Source organism: Schistocerca nitens, chromosome 2 (assembly GCF_023898315.1).
Source record: "Schistocerca nitens isolate TAMUIC-IGC-003100 chromosome 2, iqSchNite1.1, whole genome shotgun sequence".
Classification (NCBI taxonomy): domain Eukaryota; kingdom Metazoa; phylum Arthropoda; class Insecta; order Orthoptera; family Acrididae; genus Schistocerca; species Schistocerca nitens.
The window spans coordinates 901,027,585-901,050,543 of record NC_064615.1 but is presented as its reverse complement, the minus strand read 5'-3'; the positions used below and the strand labels follow the sequence as shown (position 1 = coordinate 901,050,543).

Sequence of the window (22,959 nt, the reverse complement as noted above, 5' to 3'; positions counted from 1 at the left end):
ACACTGATGAGCAATATTCAAATATAGGTCGAACGAGTGTTGATGGACTACATTTTCTAAGGACTCTCCCAACGAATCTCAACCTGGCACCCGCCTTACCAACAATTAATTTTATATGATCATTCCACTTCAAATCGTTCCTTACCATTCCACTTCAAATCGTTCCTCACGAATAGTCCCACATTTTTTACAGAAGTAACTGCTACCAGTGTTTATTCTGCTGTCATATAATCATACAATAAAGGATCCTTCTATGTATTCTCAATACATTACATTTGTCTATGTTAAGGGGCAGTTTCCACTCCCTGCACCAAGTGCCTATCCGCTGCAGATCTTCCTGCATTTCGCTACAATTTTCTAATGCTGCAACTTCTCTGTATACTACAGCATCATCCGCGAAAACCTGCATGGAACTTCCGACACTATCTACTAGGTCATTTATATATATTGTGAAAAGCAATGGTCCCATAACACTCCCCTGTGGCACGCCAGAGGTTACTTTAAAGTCTGTAGACGTCTCTCCATTGAGAACAACATGCTGTGTTCTGTTTGCTAAAAACTCTTCAATCCAGCCACACAGCTAGTCTGATATTCCGTAGGCTCTTACTTTGTTAGTCAGGCGACAGTGTGGAACAGTATCGAACGCCTTCCGGAAGTCAGGGAAAATGGCATCTACCTGGGAGCCTGTATCTAGTATTTTCTAGGTCTCATGAACAAATAAAGCAAGTTGGGTCTCACATGATCGCTGTTTCCGGAATCCGGATTCCTACAGAGGAGATTCTGGGTTTCCAGAAATGACATGATACGCGAGCAAAAAGCATGTTCTAGAATTCTACAACAGATCGATGTCAGAGATATAGGCCTATAGTTTTGCGCATCTGCTCGACGACCCTTCTTGAAAACTGGGACTACTGTGCTCTTTTCCAATCATTTGGAACCTTCCGTTCCTCTAGAGACTTGCGGTACACGGCTGATAGAAGGGGGTCAAGTTCTTTCGCGTACACTGTGTGGAATCGAATTGGTATCCCGTCAGGTCCAGTGGACTTTCCTCTGTTGAGTGATTCCAGTTGCTTTTCTATTCCTTGGACACTTATTTCGATGTCAGCCATTTTTTCGTTTGTGCGAGGATTTAGAGAAGGAACTGCAGTGCGGTCTTCCTCTGTGAAACAGCTTTGGAAAAAGGTGTTTAGTATTTCAGCTTTACGCGTGTCATCCTCTGTTTCAATGCCATCATCATCCCAGAGTGCCTGGATATGCTGTTTCGATCCACTTACTGATTTTACGTAAGACCAGAACTTCCTAGGATTTTCTGTCTCATCACCGACGTCGACACTCCTTTCATCTCCTATCCCTCCCTACCTCCAGAAAATTGCAGCGAAGTATGAAAAGATTGAAAGAGTCAAACAAAAATCCATGATTTAGCGTATAGTCCAGTTGTGCTAATAGGAAAGTAAAAATACTCAGCTCATACTCCTCACCCCTATTTATCTCCAGTCAGTAGCAGTGTAGTTTTAAAAAGACATGAAAAATCTAAGTTGCAGAAATAGTTTAGTTTTACTTTAAGGCCCATTCCCCTCCTCTTTCAAGCCAGTCACAGTAAAGTATTGAAAATGAAACAGCTAATCAGAAGCCAAAGATGGAATATCTCAATCGTGCTTTATACGAGTACCATAATCCCCTCCTCTCTCCAAACGTTCAAAGTGTTGTATTAAAGTGATATGTTAAAATGGTACCAGAAATGAAGTAAAAAATTACATAACCCTCAGTTTAGAGTCAAAGATATGCAATATTTCTGTGAAAGTCACACACCACCGACGTAATATTAAAGTGATCCCAAGGTCGAAGTTATGCATTATTCACACACAAAACATACCTCTGGCGTAATATTCAAAAGTCTCGATGTCAAAGGTATGTGTTATACATGGTGTTCGGAAATTTTAGACTTACAGGACTTGTAGAGCGGAATGAGTACATTTTATTTTGAATAGAAAACCATGTCCATAAATGTACCGTTTCCGTTCTACGACGGTTTCAGTTCAGTTGTGTAATGCGGCCACGTCTGCTGAGGGAAACAGAAAAATCTCAGAGTTGCTTGTTCTGATATGCATTAAGGTAGACAGGATGACGTGTACTACTTCTTGCAGGGTCGTATGCCAAGTTTAATTTACGAGACTCGTGTAGAGACAGAGGCAGATGTGCTGGTACGACTGCTGGCCGCTGCACTAAAGACTGAAGAGACACCAGGTGGGGTGAAGAGTGAGTATCAGAACGTTCTTCGTAGGTATAATGTCTGTAACTACGTTGGTGGTCGCCACATCGAGCCGCTGTCGTAATACATCAGTACTGTTCTGTACGAACAGCGCCGGCCGCGGTGGTCTAGCGGTTGTAGGCGCTCAGTCCGGAACCGCGCGACTGCTACGGTCGCAGGTTCGAATCCTGCCTCGGGCATGGATGTATGTGATGTCCTTAGGTTAGTTAGGTTTAACTAGTTCTAAGTTCAAGGGGACTAATGACCTCAGAAGTTGAGTCCCATAGTGCTCAGAGCCATTTGAACCATTTTTTTGTAAGAACAGTATGGTGAGTTCGTTTCATTTTGAAATAATGTAAACACACCGTGTTGAAGTGCTAATACGAACGAATATGCCTAAGTGATAAATGGATGTTTCGTTATGTTTCCTTCAGAATTGTTACCTAATAATTGTACTATGTCACGCCCAATTCAATTCCCCAAGCAGAAGTGGATGAGAATGGAAACGGTAAGTTACCGGACATGGTTTGTAACGGGAATTTCCGAACAGCCTATATACATAAAATAGCATGCACCATACACACACACACACACACACACACACACACACACACGTATTTCATATGTCAAATTCTGCAATCTATTTAATTCAGACTAATCATTTCCCCCTGTCTTTCTGCTCTCTCTCTCTCTCTCTCTCTCTCTCTCTCTCTCGGCACATTTGGCTTATCATTATAATATATTGCTAGCGGTACGAAAGGAAAAGTAAACAATGTATTAAGAAATTATTACAAAATAATTTTCACAGAGAACTTTCACAATTTATACTGTCACACGTAGTGAAAATCTAATAATTTAATATACGTTCTACGTCATCTTCCACAACTTTTAGAAGCTCATCTATTCCAAACAGCAGTAGCTGAAATTGATCTGGCGTTAGAATTCTAGTGTAGATCCAGTAATACCTAACGCCTAATTCTTAACTCCTGAAGCTGTGAGGGGTGGTGTAAATTGTACGTTTGCTTCTAATCGTTTGGACAGAAGGGTAGTCTCAAGAGACAGGTGTCGAAATCTCGAGGAAATATGCGCAGGAAACTGGCATTGGCGCAAAAAAGACGAGCTGGAGCTCCTGTCTCTGTAATGGAAAATGTGTTAAAACACATTTCTCAACCGAGAGATTGGGATGGCTGTTCTAAAAGAAGACAAACCAACATGAAGTCAATGAAAACAATGTATTTTATTAAAGCAGAAGGCAGAGATATTGGAGAAGAAGAAGAAGATGATGAAAATGATGTGGAAGATGGTGACGGACATGAAGAAGAGACAGAGGGTCAAATGGCAGCATTTTTTTTTTTTGTTTAACTAACAGAGAAAACCTGTGAAACAGTATACGGCATTACATTTGGAGCAACATCAAGGGTGAGGATGACTGGTTATTCACCGGTAGATGTTGATGGTGATGATTTAATAATTCATAATGTAAGGCATCTGGAGACGACAGGATTATATTATCTATTCTTTAAAATTAAACCCCCATAAAAGGGTTACACAACATGAGATCTTCAAAATTATGGTAAAATTCTCAAAGCTACAAATGTTCATTAGCACAGCTGTCTCTGTTAAGGCTGCATTAGATAAAATTGGTGGATCGTTATTAAAAGGCGATGATAAAGATATTAGCATGGGAGGGAACGCAATTTCAAACCCTAATCGAGCTGTGCCTAATGATAGATACAAATTATCTCACTAGGTTTTGACAGAGAAGAAGAAGAAGATGCAATCCAACAACCATACACTTCAAATATCCATCAGACTATTTCTCAGAGATTGGGACAGCTATTCAGAAAGGAGACAGACGAAACTGAAGATGTTAAAAACGATATATTTATGAAAGCAGAAGGCGGAGGAGGAGAAGAAGAAGTAGAAGAAGATGATTATGATGAGGAAGATGATGATTAAATAGAAGAAGAGAAAGAAGAGGATGACATCCACAATTGGCAGATACCGAGCCAAATAAATTGGTGGAGCGATTAGAATTCTTGCTAACTCGAAAAGCAGCAGACAATAATTCACACGATAATGAAATAATATCTATTGAAGAAGAACTTCGCGAAGCATCGATTATCGTCTGAGGTTGTGGAAAATAAAATGGAAGATTGGGATTTTGCATATGAGAGCATTCCACTGGTTGGGGGATACCCCCAGAAATGTTGGTTCAGAAACAGTCCACATAATTATTGATTTGAATTTTACAGCATGCTTTAAGATTATGGACATCTGCAGAATAATTGGAAATAATGGAGCCAGGTCACCTCCGAAAGCTTGGAGCGAGGAAGACAAAGCTCACCCACGGTGACAGTCTGCGAGATATAATGCCGCTGCCTTATCTCTCTCCAGGCCGTGGCGAATGTTGAGAGGGTTTGTACCACCGTGGCTTGGAAGACATGCAGTGCTGCTTCGAGTTGACACATGTGTGTATTAAAAGATTTTTTCCCGCATTTTTAAACGTAAAATTGCAGAGCAGAGTTGCGAGTTCTGCTTAGTCTGTTTTCATCCAAGAGATTCAATACACGCACATCCGCAAAGAGATAGTGTTTCTGGGAGTATCTCGTGGTGGGAAAGATTCTCTTCCTTGGTATACATGTATTGTTAACAACAAGATATGAAAAAAACTTGCGCACTAATGCTTATTAACGACAGCAGTGACGGCGTAAAGGCAGGAAGATTTGTAAAAAGCTTTCAGACAAAGCTGAACCATCAGAGAGACAACACACTGTTGTCGTCATCACAGTCGCTGTCTTCAGAAATAAATTTAATGTGAGGTAACGGGCGAGTTTTGTCATTGGAACAAAGTGGACAGTTTAACATTTAGATCTATGGAGATTAGTGCAGAAGTGTCTTCCAATAGGCAGAAGGAGAAGTTTGATCGTCTACAAGAGGGTCGACAGGAAACACCGATTCCAAACAATTCCCAAACGGTTATTAATTTATCAAAAAAGAATTGTCTAAGGAAGAACTTTCTGTTCTGTCTAAAGGAGGGAATTTTGCAATAACTCCATCCAAGATTCCTATGGAGGACATTATTGCTAATATAGAGGCAGGAATTCGTCAGTTACCATCATATTCTGCTGACGAAATTAGAATGGAAACCTCCAGGATATTACGCAAAGCTAAGCCACCCAGCAGCAATCTGTCTCAAGGGGAAAGGAAGGCATTGCGAGATATCAATGCCGACAAGAATGTTATTATAGTTGCCGCTGACAAGGGAAATGCTACTGTTTTAATGAATACTGAGGATTATCACAAGAAGATCAGTGATCACCTGGAATCCAGCACATACAAGAAGTTTAAAAAGGATCCCACAACGAATGTGCTGAACGCCACCAATCGTCTGATAAAACAGTCTTCCATTCTTACAGAAGTTAAAAAGTATCTTTGTAAAACGGAGGCTTATCCTCCGAGATTATATGGATTACCAAAGATACATAAGCCTGATGTTCCTTTGAGACCAATAGTCAGCGCAATTGGAGCCCCTACCCAAGAACTAGCCAGACACCTTGCCTCTTTGTTACAACCTTACATAGGCAAAACTGAAAGTCATATTAAAAACTCTCTACACTTCATTGAGAAATTGAGGGAAATTACTGTCGGTCCTAATGACATCCTTGTCAGTTTTGATATAGTGTCTTTGTTCACGATGGTTCCAGTTGATGAAGCTCTCTCCCATATAGCCGATATGTTCCCTACTGATGTAGTAGCCTTGTTCCAACACTGTCTATCCTCGACCTATTTTCAGTACAATGGTGAATTTTATTAACAGATCGATGGGGTAGCCATGGGAAGCCCCCTAAGTCCCGCAATTGCGAATTTATTCATGGAGTATTTTGAACATCAAGCACTGCAGTCGGCCGAAAAAAAGCCCCTCGATGTGGTATCGGTATTGGATGATACCTTTGTAATATGGAATCATGAGGAAGAAGACTTGAATGATTTCCTGGTACACTTAAATAGCATCAACCCAAAGATTAAATTTACTATGGAGAAGGAGAAGAACGGACAACTTAACTTCTTGGATGTATCATTTATCAAACAGGCGGATGGGACCTTAGGCCATAAGGTCTACAGGAAAGGTACACATACTGATCGCTACCTCCATAAGAACTCAAACCACCACCCTAGGCAAAAGAGGGGCGTCATAAAAACATTAGTGGATAGGGCCAATAATATTTGTGAACCAGGCTACTTACAAGAAGAACTAAATCATTTACGAATGGCCTTTGCGAAAAATGGTTATACGAAAAACGAGATTAACCGAGCACTTCACCCAAATAGAAAAATGCCTAAAAATAGGAGACAGCAACAACCATCAGCTGGAAAAGTATTTCTTCCGTTCATCCATAATATCACGGATCGCATTGGGAAAGTACTAGCCAAGTTTCACGTAGAGACCATTTTCAGACCTACTAAGAAAATTAGTGAATACCTAAGATCAACAAAAGATGCTCGTCACCCCCTAGCCACCCCAGGGGTATATAAAATTCCGTGCAGTTGTGGCAGGGTTTACATAGGAACTACAAAAAGAAGCATCAATACACGGTTGACGGAGCACAAAAGAAACTGTCGCTTGGGACATATCGACAAATCGGCAGTAGCGGAACATGTTTTTAAGGATGGAGATCACGAAATAAAATTTGGTGAAACAAGCGTGCTAGCGAGGACGTCGCATTATTATACACACATGTATAGAGAGGCAATTGAAATCCACAAAGGTCAATACAATTTTAATCGTAAAGAAGAAGGATTAAAATTGGATAAGATATGGCGGTCGACGTTGCATCAATCACGTGACAATCGATTGCCTGCAATCGAGAGAACAGACGATAGCCAGAGATAGCTGCACATCGACGCCACGTGACGTGCGGTGGCGCCCTCTACGATATCCATATAAGCGGCGGCCCCAGCTCCTAGCAGCCAGTCGTTGACTCACCTCCGAAGATGTTCTCCGTAGTTGAGAACGAAACGTCAGGGAGAAGAAGGTCTACTGATCGACCACGGCAACTTAGCCCGGAAGTGTTTATTGATGATTGTTTTGTGTTTAGTCTTGTGTTCTGTATGGCAGACAAGGACATATTCAGCAAAACTGTAAGTAAAAATAGCACTGAGTTTATTTAAACATACAACTCACTTAAGGTGCACACACAGCAAGATCATTCGTTCTCAACAAGGATAAGTTGCAGCGCATAATCCCATTGCCACACTCGGCAAATAAACATCATCTCATTCCACAGGAATCTGTATGGCCACCCACCAGATAATCGATGTTTTTGGAGGTTAGCCTCGATATAGCATCAGGCTGGAATGTCTGTGACGGATGGCCGGCCGCGAGAGCTCAGGAAAGTTGACAGAAAAAGGAGATTTTAAGTCAGGCTGCGCGGGCTGACTGGAGGCAGCTGGAGTTGGATCATGGTTACGCTGTGAGTGTTAACAGCTGCGGCGGCATGTGACCTCTAGTGCAGTACCGTGGCAGTGGATGTTTATATACTGACGGGAAAAAATCCCGACACCAATAAGGAAGTTGTGCAGCATAAGCGAAAGGTGGTAGGATTGTTTCTCTATCTGAAAGACGGTATCTGTTCCAATTTCGCACTAGTCGCATAGGAGTGGAGCTAATAGCGTCACTATGAGGATGCAAATCTTCTTCTCTCCGTCCGAACAGGCCTCGTAAGGTCTAACGGTACCGACCGGCCGCCGTGTCATCGTCATCCCACAGGCGTCACGGATGCGGATATGGAGGAGCATGTGGTTAGCACACCGCTCTCCCGGCCGTTGTCAGGTTTCATGACCGGAGCCGTTACTTCTGTCAGTTAGCTCCTCAATTCGCCTCACAATGTGTGAGGGCACCCAGCTAGCCAGCAGCGGTCGGCAGACACGGATGGTGATCCATCCAAGTGCTAGCCTAGCCCGACAGCGCTTAACTTCTGTGATCCGATCGCAACCGGTGTTACCACTGTGGCATGGACTTGGTCAGCATACAGTTTAGGTTTGCTTTAAATACACGGTCAAACGGTCATGAGCGTTATATACGCTACTGGTCATTAAAATTGCTACACCAATAAGAAATGCAGATGATAAACGGGTATTCATTGGACAAATATATTATACTAGAACTGACATCTGATTACATTTTGACGCAATTTGGGTGCATAGACCCTGAGAAATCAGTACCCAGAACAACCACCTCTGGCCGTAATAACGGCCTTGATACGCCTGGGCATTGAGTCAAACAGAGCTTAGATCGCGTATACAGGTACAGCTGCCCATGCAGCTTCAACACGATACCACAGTTCATCAAGAGTAGTGACTGGCGTATTGTGACGAGTCAGTTGCTTGGCCACCATTGACCAGACTTTTCAATTGGTGAGAGATCCGGAGAATGTGCTGGCCAGGGCAGCATTCGAACATTTTCAGTATCCAGAAAGGCCCGTACAGGACCTGCAACATGCGGTCGTGCATTATCTTGCTGAAATGTAGGGTTTCGCAGGGATCGAATGAAGCTTAGAGCCACGGGTCGTAACACATCACTGAGACATGTAACCAATGGCACCCCATACCATGGCGATGACGAATACACGCTTCCAATGTGCGTTCACCACGATGCCGCCAAACTCGGATGCGACCATCAAGATGCTGTAAACAGAACCTGGATTCATCCGAAAAAATGACGTTTTGCCATTCGTGCACCGAGGTTCGCCGTTGAGTATACCATCGCAGGCGCTCCTGTCTGTAATGCAGCGTCAAGGGTAACCGCAGCCATGGTCTCGAAGCTGATAGTCCATGCTGTTGCAAACGTAGTCGAATTGTTCGTGCAGATGGTTGTTGTCTTGCAAAGGTGCCCATCTGTTGACTCAGGAATCGAGACGTGGCTGCACAATCTGTTACAGCCATGGTGATAAGATGCCTGTCATCTCGACTGCTAGTGATACGAGTCCGTTGGGATCCAGCACGGAGTTCCGTATTGCCCTCCTGAACCCACAGATTCCATATTGTACTAACAGTCATTGAATCTCGATCAACGCGAGCAGCAATGTCGCGATACGGTAAACCGCAATCGCGATAGGCTACAATCCGACCTTTATCAAAGTCGGAAACGTGATGGTACGCATTTCTCCTCCTTACAAGAGGCATCACAACAACGTTTCACCAGGCGACACCGGTCAGCTGCTGTTTGTATATGAGAAATCGGTTGGAAACTTTCCTCGTGTCAGTACGTTGTACGTGTCGCCACCGGCGCCAGCCTTGTGCGAATGCTCTGAAAAGCTAATCATTTGCATATCACAGCATCTTCTTCCTGTTGGTTAAATTTCGCGTCTGTAGCACGTCATCTTCGTGGTGTAGCAATTTAATGGCCAGTAGTGTACTTTTTATACTGGATGTGGTGAGTTGATGTTAGTGAATAATGCCTGTAAGGCGACAAAGACGCCATTATAACATCTCACAGAGTTTGAACGAGGTCGTATAATAGCTCTACGAGAAGCTAGATGTTCCTTCTGCGATACTGCAGAAAGTCTCGGCACGAATATAGCCACTGTACATGACTGCTGCCAGCAGTGGTCTCTAGAAGACCGGGCACCGGACTGTCACCTGACGGATGACCATCGCGTTCAGCATTATGGTATGCACATCGTACTGCATCTGCAGCATCAGTTTGAGCAGCAGTTGGCATCACAATGAAGCAACGAAGTGTTACAAATCGCTTACTTCAAGGACAGCTGCGAGCCAGACGGCATGTAGCGTGCATTCCACCGACCGACCCCATGTTGGCTTCAGTGGTGTTAAGCGAGAGCTTATTGGAGAGCATGGTGGAGGTCTGTTGTGTTTCCAATGACAGCTGGTTCTGCCTCTGTGTCAGGATGGCTGTGTGTTGGTTAGAAGGCGGCCAGTTGAGGGCCTGCAACCAACCTGTCTGTGTGCTAGACACACAAGACTTATTCCGGGAGTTATGATTCCGAGTGTGATTTCGTGTGACTGCTGGAGCATTCACGCACCATGACTGCAAAATTGTAGGTCTTTCTGGTGATTCGATTTGTCGTGTTTCCATTCATGAACAGGACCCCAGGAGGTGTTTCCGAACTGGATAACGCTCGCCCACATACCGCTGTTGTAACCCAACATGCCCAACAGATGTCGACATGTTGCCTTGGCCTTCTACACTCATGCTCATAAATTAAGGATAATCCTGAGGCCGGCCGAAGTGGCCGTGCGGTTAAAAGGCGCTGCAGTCTGGAACCGCAAGACCGCTACGGTCGCAGGTTCGAATCCTGCCTCGGGCATGGATGTTTGTGATGTCCTTAGGTTAGTTAGGTTTAACTAGTTCTAAGTTCTAGGGGACTAATGACCTCAGCAGTTGAGTCCCATAGTGCTCAGAGCCATTTGAACCATTTTGATAATCCTGATACATGGTGAAACAATGCTCTGCTGGGCGGTTTGCGGGTTTAAATCACCTCGGGGTATGACCATGCTGTATATTTGACCTGCAGTCGTCGCACGGTGGCGCTGGGAGCAGTCCACATACGCAGAGGTGTGTTGGTACATGTCAGAGTACGATGCAGAGAGTAAGTGGGCAGACGTTTTCAGACGTGCTAATGGTGACTGTGTGTTGAAAATGGCTCAAAGAACACATATTGATGACGTTATGAGCGGTAGAATACTAGGGCGACTGGAGGCAGGTCAAACACGACGGGTCGTAGCACGGGCCCTCCGTGTGCCACAAAGTGTGATCTCAAGATTATGGCAACGATTCCAGCAGACAGGAAACTTGTCCAGACGCTACAGTACAGGATGTCCACAGTGTACGACACCACAAGAAGACCGATATCTCACCATCAGTGTCCGCAGACGGCCACGGAGAACTGCAGGTAGCCTTGCTCGGGGCCTTACCGCCGCTACTGCAACAGTTGTCTCCAGACACACAGTCTACAGACGACTGAACAGACATGGTTTATTCGCCTGGAGACCTGCAAGGTGCATTCCACTGACCCCTGGTCACAGGAGAGCTCGTAAAGCCTGGTGTCAAGAACACAGTACATGGTCATTGGAACAGTGGTCCCAGGTTATGTTCACGGACGAGTCCAGGTATAGTCTGAACAGTGATTCTCGCCGGGTTTTCATCTGGCGTGAACAAAGAACCAGACACCAACCACTTGATGTCCCTGAAAGCGACCTGTAAGGAGGTCGTGGTTTGATGGTATGGCATGGGATTATGATTGGTGCTGGTACACCCCTGCATGTCTTTGACAGAGGAACTGTAACAGGTCAGTTGTATCGGGATGTCATTTTGCACCAGTATGTCCACCTTTTCGGGGGTGCAGTGGGTCCCACCTTACTCCTGATGGATGATAACGGTAGGCCCCACCGAGCTGCCATTGAGGAGGAGTACCTTGAAACGGAAGACATCAGCCGAATGGAGTGGCTTGCCTGTTCTCCAGACCTAAACCTTATCGAGCACGTCTGGGATGCTCTCGGTCGACGTATCGCTGCACGTCTTCAAACCCCTACGACACTTCAGGAGTTCGACAGGCACTGGTGCAAGAATGGGAGGCTATACCCCAGCAGCTGCTCGACGACCTGATCCAACAGTATGCCAACCAGATGAGCGGCCTGTGTACGCGTGCATGGTGATTATATCCCATATTGATGTCGGGGTACATGCGCAGGAAACAGTGGCGTTTTGTAGCACATGTGTTTCGGGACGGTTTTCTCAACTTATCACCATTACCGTGGACTTACAGATTTGTGTCGTGTGTGTTCCCTATGCGCCTATGCTATTAGCGCCGGTTTTGTGTAGTGCCACGTTGTGTGGCACCACATTCTGCAATTATCCTTAATTTATGAGCATGTGTGTAGATCATCACACCTGTCTCCAGTTGAACACTATGGGACATCATCGCACAACAACTCCAGCGTCGTCCACATCCAGCATTAACCGTACCTCTACTGACCGATCAAGTGCCACAGGCATGGAACTCCATCCCACAAACTGACATCTGACAGCTCTACAACAGAATGCACGCACGTTTGCATGGCGCACGGTTGCGCCGGTTAGTAATATACCAACATTTTACATTTCCAGTGGATTATCTCGCACTTACATTAACTTATGCTCTTGCAATTTTAGTCACATTAGTATCTTACGGAGAGAAATGTATTCCCAAAACTTCATTGCTGTAGATGAATTATTTTTTAGTGTTGCGATTTTTTCCCGTCAGTGCACATTCGGCTGAGCAGTCCCGATGACGGAAACCGAGATTCGGAATCATGCAGCCTATTGTGGTTCTCAAGTTTGTATTAAGGTCCGTTGAGCGGATGCACCATGGATTCGTTCACGACTGCACTTCCTGGTGAGTGACAGTCCTGTGGATTTAGCCGGTTTCTAATGATTCAACGTTCTGTTTACCGGGTATCGTTATTATGTACCTTGAATACAGAAGATGCCTAGCCCTTAATGGCATTTCGTTTTAAACTGTCTTGCTGTTATAATCTGGTCCTAGTTGTGGCGAGCGATTATCTTGTGTGCATGTGTGTGTGGCGATTATACCGTTTGGGACAATCAGTTGCCAGTAGTTTTGTGTTGCTTCTTTCGTGTGCGTAATTCGTCTCGTAAGTTTCAGGCATCAAAGCCTCAACTGGCACAATTTTTACGTAGACAACTGCATTTAAAATTTTCTGTAGAGATTTTAAACGAGTGGTCTCCCTGATTGTACGTTTGCGGCTATTTGTATGTCGTGGCTGCCGCTATCTCAAAAGATGAATATTTTTGTATCATTTAGTATTATTATTAAATGTGTTTGTTGTCAACGACATTACTTGCTTGCATTTGTTTTCCTGCACCTGACTCGTTCAGATATTGTTGTGCCCTTTTCTTTTCAAAGATTGTGGACAGGAAATAAAACCTCAAATTTCTTGATTTGTGATGGCGTGGTTATCTAAAGAATTCTCACTGAGCGCGTCATTAGCAGTAATCTATTACTTTCTGGCTGTAACCCATCTTTTTCTTGCTTACGATTTTGGGTCACTTGCGTTTCTCAAATTTCAAACTGGTAGTTGGCCGTTACTGTGAAAAAAAGGGATTACGTGAACTGTTACTTGTGAGGCCTGGGCGTTGTAACAGTTAACCGTTGCCGACCGCTGTGGCCGAGCGCTTCTAGGCGCTTCAGTCTGGAACCGCGCGACCGCCACAGTCGCAGATTCGAATCCTGCCTCCGGTTAGTTAGATTTAAGTAGTTCTGAGTTCTAGGGGACTGATGATCTCCGATGTTAAGTCCCATAGTGCTCAGAGCCATTTGAACCATTTTTAGTTAACCGTTACGTGTGAGGGTTGTCTGGAATCTGACTACCTCTTAACTGAATTACTTATTTTATTATTGTATTTTATTACTGTGATATATTTGATGTACGCCGTGTCAGCAACGGTGTAGCTGTGTTTTGTCGACATTTTTTTTTCTGGCTTGTATATGAATATGAGTACTCGCCGTTGTATTGTATTTAAAACTTGTTAAAGGTCAGTCAGTTTAGAGACATAGTTGTCTGACCGTGAATTTTGGAAAAAAATGTTTCTTGAATTTGTACCTTAACATTGTAATTAACCTTTTGGCTAATTAGTTGTACAATAATTCCTTCCGAGGTTTCAATACTGATACAGGCTATATATTTATTGTTTTAAATTTTCGACCTTGATTAACCCTGAACTGTTTTGTGTCAAGTGTACTCTAATCAGTGGTGTAATAATGGGTGTTAAATTATGTTTTTTGGATTTGATGTGCCCAGCACCTTACTACTCCCGCCACCGGCTTCTTACCTGATTACTATAATCAAAATATAATGAAAACGTAAAGCACCTGATGATGGCAACAGGCTGCCGTAATGCGTCATGGCAACTGATATAGGTAAGTAGTGGATGAAGCAGAAAAATTATTTCATAAGTTCCATTAATTATTCGTTAGAATATATTATAACACAAGAAAAATTAATCATATCTTTAAACTCTGTTTTTGGGATTTTAATATTATCATTCAGGATATTTTCAAACTTTCACTAAAGACAAAGTACAGAATCATGGAAGTATACAAGCAGAACAATAAATTACTCTATTTTCCATTTACGCAAAATTAAATCACAATTATGCTAATAAATGGCTATTCCCACGAGAAATGGCCTAAAATTCGATAAATCCAGTTCCAAAATCGAGCTACTTGCGGTAGTTGATGGTGGTGTAGATGGCCGCGTCAATTCAGCTTCTGGGCTTATCAGCTCTGATAAATTCATGCCGGTAAGTAATTTGTGTATAAGTGAACTAACCTGGATTTTGCCACTCTCTGCAGTTCCTAAGTTGCATAAACTGCAACGGTAAATTTTTAACTAGTTTCACTTCTTTTTCTCTTGATGTTTTGTAACACGCTTAAAACTTCAGACTGAAATTTCAAAGTTTCAGAGTCGTCAAGTAAGGACAAGGATGGCAGAAGACTGTTGAAGAACGCCATATGCCGGCAGCCACAGTGTTCTCTACACGGCTCATTGTCCGAAAACGTCATTTGCACATCAGACTCCATCTTAATATCACTCTTTCTTTTCCTTTGTGTAGCATAATTATTTATCATTTCAGGTTTTGGAATATATTCACAAATTTTTTCGTATTGTGCAGTTTTGCTTGCTTCATTCGTCACATTTGTTGGTGTAGATTCTTGCGGAAAATAGCTGTCTTGAGAGACGGATGTCTCAATAACCTTGTTCAAAAACAACATCTGCTCGTGGTACAAATAAAGCCTCGACGGCCTGCCGGGAAATGTCGATGATTTTTGTTCATGACGTTTCTTAACAGATTTCATCCACGAGTCTCTGGTTTGTGACCATTTCTTCAAAGCCAGTTTGCCTGTAATAGAAAGTAAAGAGTTTTTCACAACATTGCTGGTCTTTAGCATCCAAAATTTCTCTAAATTTCTGTCAAATATCAAGTTTATACCTCAACTATTAGAAACTTTGAAATAGAAGGAACACGAAATGGTTCTAGGGAGTAATGTGCCTATAGATTTCATTCGTTTGCCAAATTCACTTGAGGAATAGGAGAAGATATTTGATTCGTTTTGGACAACAACAAATTTTTCCAGTTGTGTAGTGGCAGTACAGAGTAAGTACGTGCGAGTAAGAGAACCCGTGAACAGAGGCTCTATGTACTTTAACTATAGGGAGTACTCAGAATACTGCATCATATATGTATGTGTCTATTCTTAAGGGAATCGAGTGTGATTCTTCAGAGTTCAAAGCTACACTGTACTGGAAGAGTAAACAGACCGATAGGATCACACTTTTACATGTATATATAAGACTAGGCTGTTCCCTTTGCGCTTGTAGGCGATGAAATTTTACACTAACGCTACACTATCTGTTGAGCACGACTGGTAGAGCTCACAGACAAAAGTGAACAAGTATTCAGTTACGATCTCACAACAGAGGGGAGGCACGTACAGAGGGCATTTAATATTTTAGCAAACGAACAGAGTTTTTTTGTCGGAGGGCAATTTGGATCGTAAAAGCTTGTACCATACCGGATAATGTAGTCAGTTTAAAATCCATTTTCAGTATTGGGAACACTCGCCCAGATATAATATCCAATAATATGCCAAGGTAACCGTCAGGTGACGAACCATATTCGTAGTTGCAAACTGCTCGAAAAAGTCTTCCGATGACTATTTCACACCCAAAAGCGGTTTAGTTGCTTGAAAAGATGAAGACCTAGCACATTGTTTATTGCACGAAGGACTTATTATAGAAACACATGGCATGATTTTGAAACAATTGAAAATTCAAGTGTGCTTTAACCTTTTCAGGTTGCAGTGAAAGACACGTTTCGTGGATCACTATTAAATGCAAAGACAAAATCGACGCTCACGGCCTGAATGCTGGTTTGAACATCACTGTGATTTGGTAGTAACGGTCCTATTGGAGGTGATACGCTTGTGCAATCCTCCGACTTTTTAACTGATTTACCCAGACAGCTTAAGGTGGACTCTGAAGTACAACCCTGCTTATCATTTTCCACATTAAGAAAACTATGCAAGAGCTGAAATAGACAACAATCGAGAGAAATAAAACCTCTGACTGGCCGAAGAGTGCGCCTAGTAATTTCCTCTTTGTAGTCTGACACCTGCTTAGCTACCAAATGAGTAATGAACGAAACGAAACGAATGTACTTACAACAATGAGCCAAACATTATGAACACTTGTTTAATAGCTTGTTTGTCCGTCTTTGGAACGAATTACATCACTGATTCTGCGTGTCAGGGTTCAGCCAGTGTGTTGGTAGGTTTGTGGAGGTATATGGCATTAGATATCTCCGCTCAGGTGGTGTAATTCGTGTAAATAATGGGCCGCTGATTGGCGTACGCGATATTGGCGCCCTGTAGCAGCCTAGATGGATTCCATAGGACCTACATCAGGCGAATTTGGTCGCCGAGATATCAACGTGAGTTCCCTATAATGTTCCTTAAGGAGAGATTTACTATCTCTTGGTTCAAAAAATCGATTTTTTAAATTGCGTTTTTGGATCCAAAAAAGTGTTTAGAATCCACCCCTGAAACGGTTCTTCAGAATACGGAACGGAAATGTTTGTTATTCGAGGTTGAACAAAAAAATGCACCTGCCTTTTTCACGCACCAGTTTTTTTCTTTCGGAGGACGAGTTATTGTTCCGGTGCTTGGGAGGAAACAGACAAAATTGAAATGAAAGTTTGAACGCGTGTGTTTGGAAACTAGCCCCCAAGCATTTGCATTCTGGTGCGAAGACTGTGGAGATTGCGACTTTCCTGGCAGTGAGCAGCTTCAACGAAAGGTATTCAGAAATTCTGCAGACCATGACAACGATGGACGTCACCCTGGGATACTATTCGACGCAGCTCGCCAAGCATTCAGACGACCACCGGATTCAAGAGGCCGAAAAGCGCTTGTCACCGGCCGTACGAGCGGCTCTGGAGCAGCGCAGGATGGCCCAGATCGAGCAGAACGCCCTCTATGAGGATGAGGAATGACTAGTTGTTGGACCCGGAATAGCAAATTGAACGTAAGTTGCATAACATTGCATTTATATGTAGTCAAAACTTCAGACGAGTTTTTCTCGAAATGACTTTCTTTTATCGCGCGGTATGGTAACATCAAATCTACTGAACCGATTGGCATGATTCTTTGGTTACGACGAAGCTAACTAAATTGTCTAGGAGTTGTACCACTATTATTCCGATCCATCAACTATAAATATTTTTACTTGGGCGACGAAGTCGAAAAATCGATGGAAAAACCCCAGTTTTTTCAAATAGCCGCCGTTTTGTTTCCTATGGTCCAAATAACTTAAGCGAGGTTTAACTCCTAAATAACCTTATATACTTCGCTAACGTCAACTCAATTTTGACTTCAGACGAGCCGGCTGACCTGTGACATACCGCGCGTGCAGGTCTACATCGAAATTTTGTTTTGTTCCGACGGCACTTCCGCCTTTGCTCTTCGACATTTCCGGTCGAAAAAATTCCAGTTTGTAGATGAAATATTAATAAACATTTTGACCGAATTTGACACTGATATCTATAACATCCCGAGAAAATATTCTCAAAGAGCATGCTTTTTTCGGGCTGAAGATAGTGAACCCCCCCTTAATGCTCCTCAAACCACTGTTGCACGGTTCTGGCTCCGAGACACGGATAATTATACTGCTGAAAGATGACATCGCTGTCGGGGAAGACGTCAAGCATGAAGGTATGCACGTTGTTCGTAGCTGTCAGCACGTCTTCGATTACTACCGCAGGTCCCATGCAAGCGCAGCAACTGCTCCCAACAACCTATGTCCGTGGCGCGCTGCACGTTTCGAGCCGCCACTGACCTCGATGACGGCGTTTGTGGAGACGATCATCGACCTAACGTAGCAAAAATGTGATTCATCCGAAGAGCCGACACGTTTCCATTCATCGACGGTCAAATCCCGATGGTGCCATGCCCAGTGCAATCGTGGGTCAACATGTGAACATTCAGGGGTGGTCTGCTGCGGAGCTCCATGTTCAACAATGTACGATGATCGGTGTGCTCCGAAACACTAGCTCTTTCGGCAGAGATGCCATAGATCACCATCTATCCTAAATTTTCATAATAGACAAGCCTCCTAGCCCCATGTTCTGTGAAGAGCCGTACACGTCCAACCATTCAGCGCCTATTGGTAGTTCACTGTCATTCTACCTTTCTCTACACCTACATCTACATCTACAAACATACTCCGCAGTCCACCATACGGTGCGTGGCGGAGGGTACCTCGTACCACAACTAGCATCATCTCTCCCTGTTCCACTACCGCCCGCATCTCGTGGTCGTGCGGTAGCGTTCTCGCTTCCCACGCCCGGGTTCCCGGGTTCGATTCCCGGCGGGTTCAGGGATTTTCTCTGCCTCGTGATGGCTGGGTGTTGTGTGCTGTCCTTAGGTTAGTTAGGTTTAAGTAGTTCTAAGTTCTAGGGGACTTATGACCACAGCAGTTGAGTCCCATAGTGCTCAGAGCCATTTGAACCATTTTTGTTCCACTACCAAACAGAACGAGGGAAAAATAACTGCCTATATGCCTCTGTACGATCCCTAATCTCTCTTATCTTATCTTTGTGGTCTTTCCGCGAAATATAAGTTGGCGGCAGTAAAATTGTACTGCAGTCAGCCTTAAATGCTGGTTCTCTAAATTTCCTCAGTAGCGATTTACGAAAAGAACGCCTCCTTTCCTCCAGAGACCCCCACCCGAGTTCCTGAAGCATTTCCGTAACACTCGCGTGATGATCAAACCTACCAGTAACAAATCTAGCAGACCGCCTCTGAATTGCTTCTATGTCCTCCCTCAATCCGACCTGATAGGGATCCCAAACTCTCGAACAGTGCTCAAGAACAGGTCGTACTAGTGTTTTATAAGCGGTCTCCTTTACAGATGAACCACATCTTCCCAAAATTCTACCAATGAACCGAAGACGACTATCCGCCTTCCCCACAACTGCCACTACATGCTTGTCCCACTTCATATCGCTCTGCAATGTTACGCCCAAATATTTAATCGACGTGACTGAGTCAAGCGCTACATTACTAATGGAGTATTCAAACATTACGGGATTCGTTTTCCTATTCATCTGCATTACTTTACATTTATCCATATTTAGAATTAGCTGCCTTTCTTTACAAAAATGGCCCTGAGCACTATGGGACTTAACTTCTGAGGTCATCAGTCCCCTAGAGCTTAGAACTACTTAAACCTAACTAACCTAAGGACATCACACACATCCATGCCCAAGGCAGGATTCGAACCTGCGACCGTAGCGGTCACGCGGTTCCAGACTGAAGCGCCTAGAACCGCACGGCCACACCGGCCGGCTTCCCCCATTTGCAGCTCATATCTTCGCTAGGGTGATCCGAGTCTGTGTCGGCTCCGCTTACATACTTTTGTTACGGCGTGACTGGCCCGCAAAGCCACCAGGCGGCATCCGACGTCGCAATGGGCAGTGTTTATAATATTTTGGCTGAGTGGCGCATGTTGACATATTGATCGGTGGCAAAGTGTCAGGCTCTCGAAACAAAGTGCTCTGTACATTCTCGCGATTTTCATTTGTCACATAGTATGTCACTCTTTCAATTCGGGCAGTGGTTGTTAACTTAAAGAATGCTGGGTTGCGTCATTGTACGGCGTCAACGTTAGGCTGTTGGTCACCCTATAGCTGGCTGGGTAAAACAGTTAAAACGGTCAGAGGAACAACACAGACATACATATACGATGCAATGTAGTGCCAAGAAAATTAAGGATCTGTTATATGACGCACAGTTTGGCTGTAGGAAAGGTAAAGACAACATAGAGACAATTTGAATTTGCAGCTGATAATGGAAGCAAGACTTAAGAAAAATCAAGACACGCTCATAGGATATCTTTCCGGCCGCGGTGGCCGTGCGGTTCTAGGCACATCAGTCCGGTACCGTGTGACTGCTACGGTCGCAGGTTCGAATCCTGCCTCGGGCATGGATGTGTGTGATGTCCTTAGGTTAGTTAGGTTTAAGTAGTCCTAAGTTCTAGGGGACTGATGACCTCAGATGTTGAGTCCCATAGTGCTCAGAGCCATTTGAACCATAGAATCTCTTGACCTAGATACAACGTTCGACAAAGTAAAAGGGTGTAAGATATTCGAAATACTCAGGAAGATAGAAGTAAGCATAAGGAAAGATGTATAACGTGCAATATGTACAAGAATCAAGAGGGAACAATAATAATGAAAGACCAACATCGAAGTGGTCGGATTAAAAAGGTTATAAGACAGGGAAATAATCTTTCGACCTTACTAAAAAATGGCTCAAATGGCTCTGAGCACTATGGGACTTAACATCTTAGGTCATCAGTCCCCTAGAACGTAGAACTACTTAAACCTAACTAACCTAAGGACATCAGACACATCCATGCCCGAAGCAGGATTCGAACCTGCGACTGTAGCAGTCATGCTGTTCGGGACTGCAGCGCCTAGAACCGCACGGCTACCGCGGCCGGCTTTCGACCTTACTGTTCGATCAAAGGAGCAATGACGGAAATAAAAGGAAAGTTCGGCAATGGGATCAAAATTCAGTGTGAAAGGATATCAATGATAAGATTCACTGATGACATTTCTGTCCTCAATGAAAATGAAGAAGGATTACAGGATTTGTTGAATGGACTGAGCATTCTAATGAACACGCAAAATGGATTGAGAGTAAACAAAAGAGAGATGAACGTAACGAGAAGTAGAATAAATGCAATTAGCGTAAAACTTTGTATCAGAACCGGCAACCACGAAGAAAATGAACCGAAGGAATTCTGCTGCCTTTAATCAGAGTAACATTGGCGGACGAAACAAGGAGAACATAAGAAGCTCACTAGTACAGACAAAGGAAGACTCAAGTACTCTACTGGTTCAAAAATTGGCCTTACTGTATGGAATACATTTCTGAAAATGTACGTTTGGAGCACAGCAGTGTATGGTAGTGAAACATGGACTGTAGGAAAGCCGGAAAAGGGGAAAATCGCAGTGTTTGTGATGTAGTGCTGCAGAAGAATGTTGAAAATTAGGTGGACTGATAAGATGAGAAATGAGGAGGTTCTCCGCAGAATCGGTAAACGCTGACTAGAAGAAGTGAGAGGAGTACAGGACATTTCTTCAGACATCAAGGTGTAACTTCCACGGTACTCGATGGAGCTGTACAGGCAAAAACTTGTAGAATACAGAGATTGGAACATATCCAACAAATAATTAAGGATGTAAGTGCTACCCCGAGATAAAGAGGTAGACACAGAAGAGGAATTCGTAGCAGAGCTGCATCAAACCGTTCACAAGGCTGATGACTCGTAACAAATAAAATAAAGTAGTGCTATGGCTTCTGGTTGATGATAGATCCGAGATACAAATTTCACAACGTAGATGGCTGTCTAATGTCACAGGACATAAAATGGACTTACCGAATTCCTGCCGCTGCTTCTGTCCAAGCTGCTCAAAATCCTCCCTCAGAGCGGCACATACTTCCCTCCACGCCGCTTCCTTCAGCTTCCGGTCCTTGTAAGCGTAGAGAGTCTTGTCCCATATGACGGGCCTCTGCTCCACGAGCGCTATTAGCTGCTGCGTGTTTATTTCGTCCATGTCCTCCCGCTGCACACACCACTGCAGACAGACGCCGTCTCGGTCGTCATACGGCGGTAAAGCCGAGTGGAGCTGCGCCGCCTGCAAACGCTGCCTAGCAACCAACGGCGGCGCCGCCGGCGCCTGGCACGGCGATTTCGCCGGCTCGCTGCCGCCTGTACTGCGTCACGACCGTGGAGGTATAACAAGGGGCGCGGGCACTAACTACACTGTACGTTGCCTTGACGCCGGAGCCGCCTTGTGAAACTCACCAAAACAGTACCGGACTACTGTTTACGATTTATTCTTGTGCACGCAACAGAAAATATAACAGAGCTTTCGTGGCAACACAGCGTCAGAAAGGCATTTTCAGACATTTTTCTGGTCTGAAATGTGTATTTGACTCAATTCGTTTCGTTAATGTAACTTCCTATTTGTTATACGTTTCGAATAACCAAGTGGGGAAGTACCAGGTGATCAAAAAGTCAGTATAAATTTGAAAACTGGATAAATCACGGAATAATGTAGATAGAGAGGTACAAATTGACGCACATGCTTGGAATGACATGGGGTGTTATTAGAACCAAAAAAATACAAACGTTCGAAAAATGTCCGACAGATGGCGCCTCATCTGATCAGAATAGCAATAATTAACATAACAAAGTAAGACAAAGCAAAGATGATGTTCTTTACAGGAAATGCTCAATATGCCCACCATCATTCCTTAACAATATCTGTAGTCGAGGAATAATGTTGTGAACAGCACTGTAAAGCATGTCCGGAGTTATGGTGAGGCATTGGCGTCGGATGTTGTCTTGCAGCATCCGTAGAGATGTCGGTCGTTCACGATACACTTGCGACTTCAGGTAACCCCAAAGCCAATGATCACACGGACTGAGGTCTGGGGGCTTGGGAGGCCAAGCATGACGAAAGTGGCGGCTGAGCACACGATCATCACGAAACAACGCGCGCAAGAGATCTTTCACGCGTCTAGCAATATGGGGTGTTTTATTTTTTGGTTCTAATA

The 22,959-nt window shown here is 43.8% G+C and overlaps 2 protein-coding genes across 2 annotated transcripts in view; both read right to left on the bottom strand.

Annotated features, from left to right (window-relative positions):
- Positions 1 to 22,959, bottom strand: part of LOC126237208 (allergen Cr-PI-like) — a 149,769-nt gene that overhangs the window by 4,996 nt on the left and 121,814 nt on the right. The gene's annotated exons all lie outside the window — the stretch shown is intronic.
- On the bottom strand, positions 14,345 to 22,194 carry LOC126237209 (uncharacterized). Its single transcript, XM_049947088.1, has 2 exons — positions 21,776 to 22,194; positions 14,345 to 15,173 (listed from the first exon to the last, which is right to left on the bottom strand). The coding sequence occupies exons 1-2, from the start codon at positions 21,951 to 21,953 to the stop codon at positions 14,659 to 14,661; spliced, it is 693 nt and encodes a 230-aa protein (XP_049803045.1). The 5' UTR covers positions 21,954 to 22,194; the 3' UTR covers positions 14,345 to 14,658.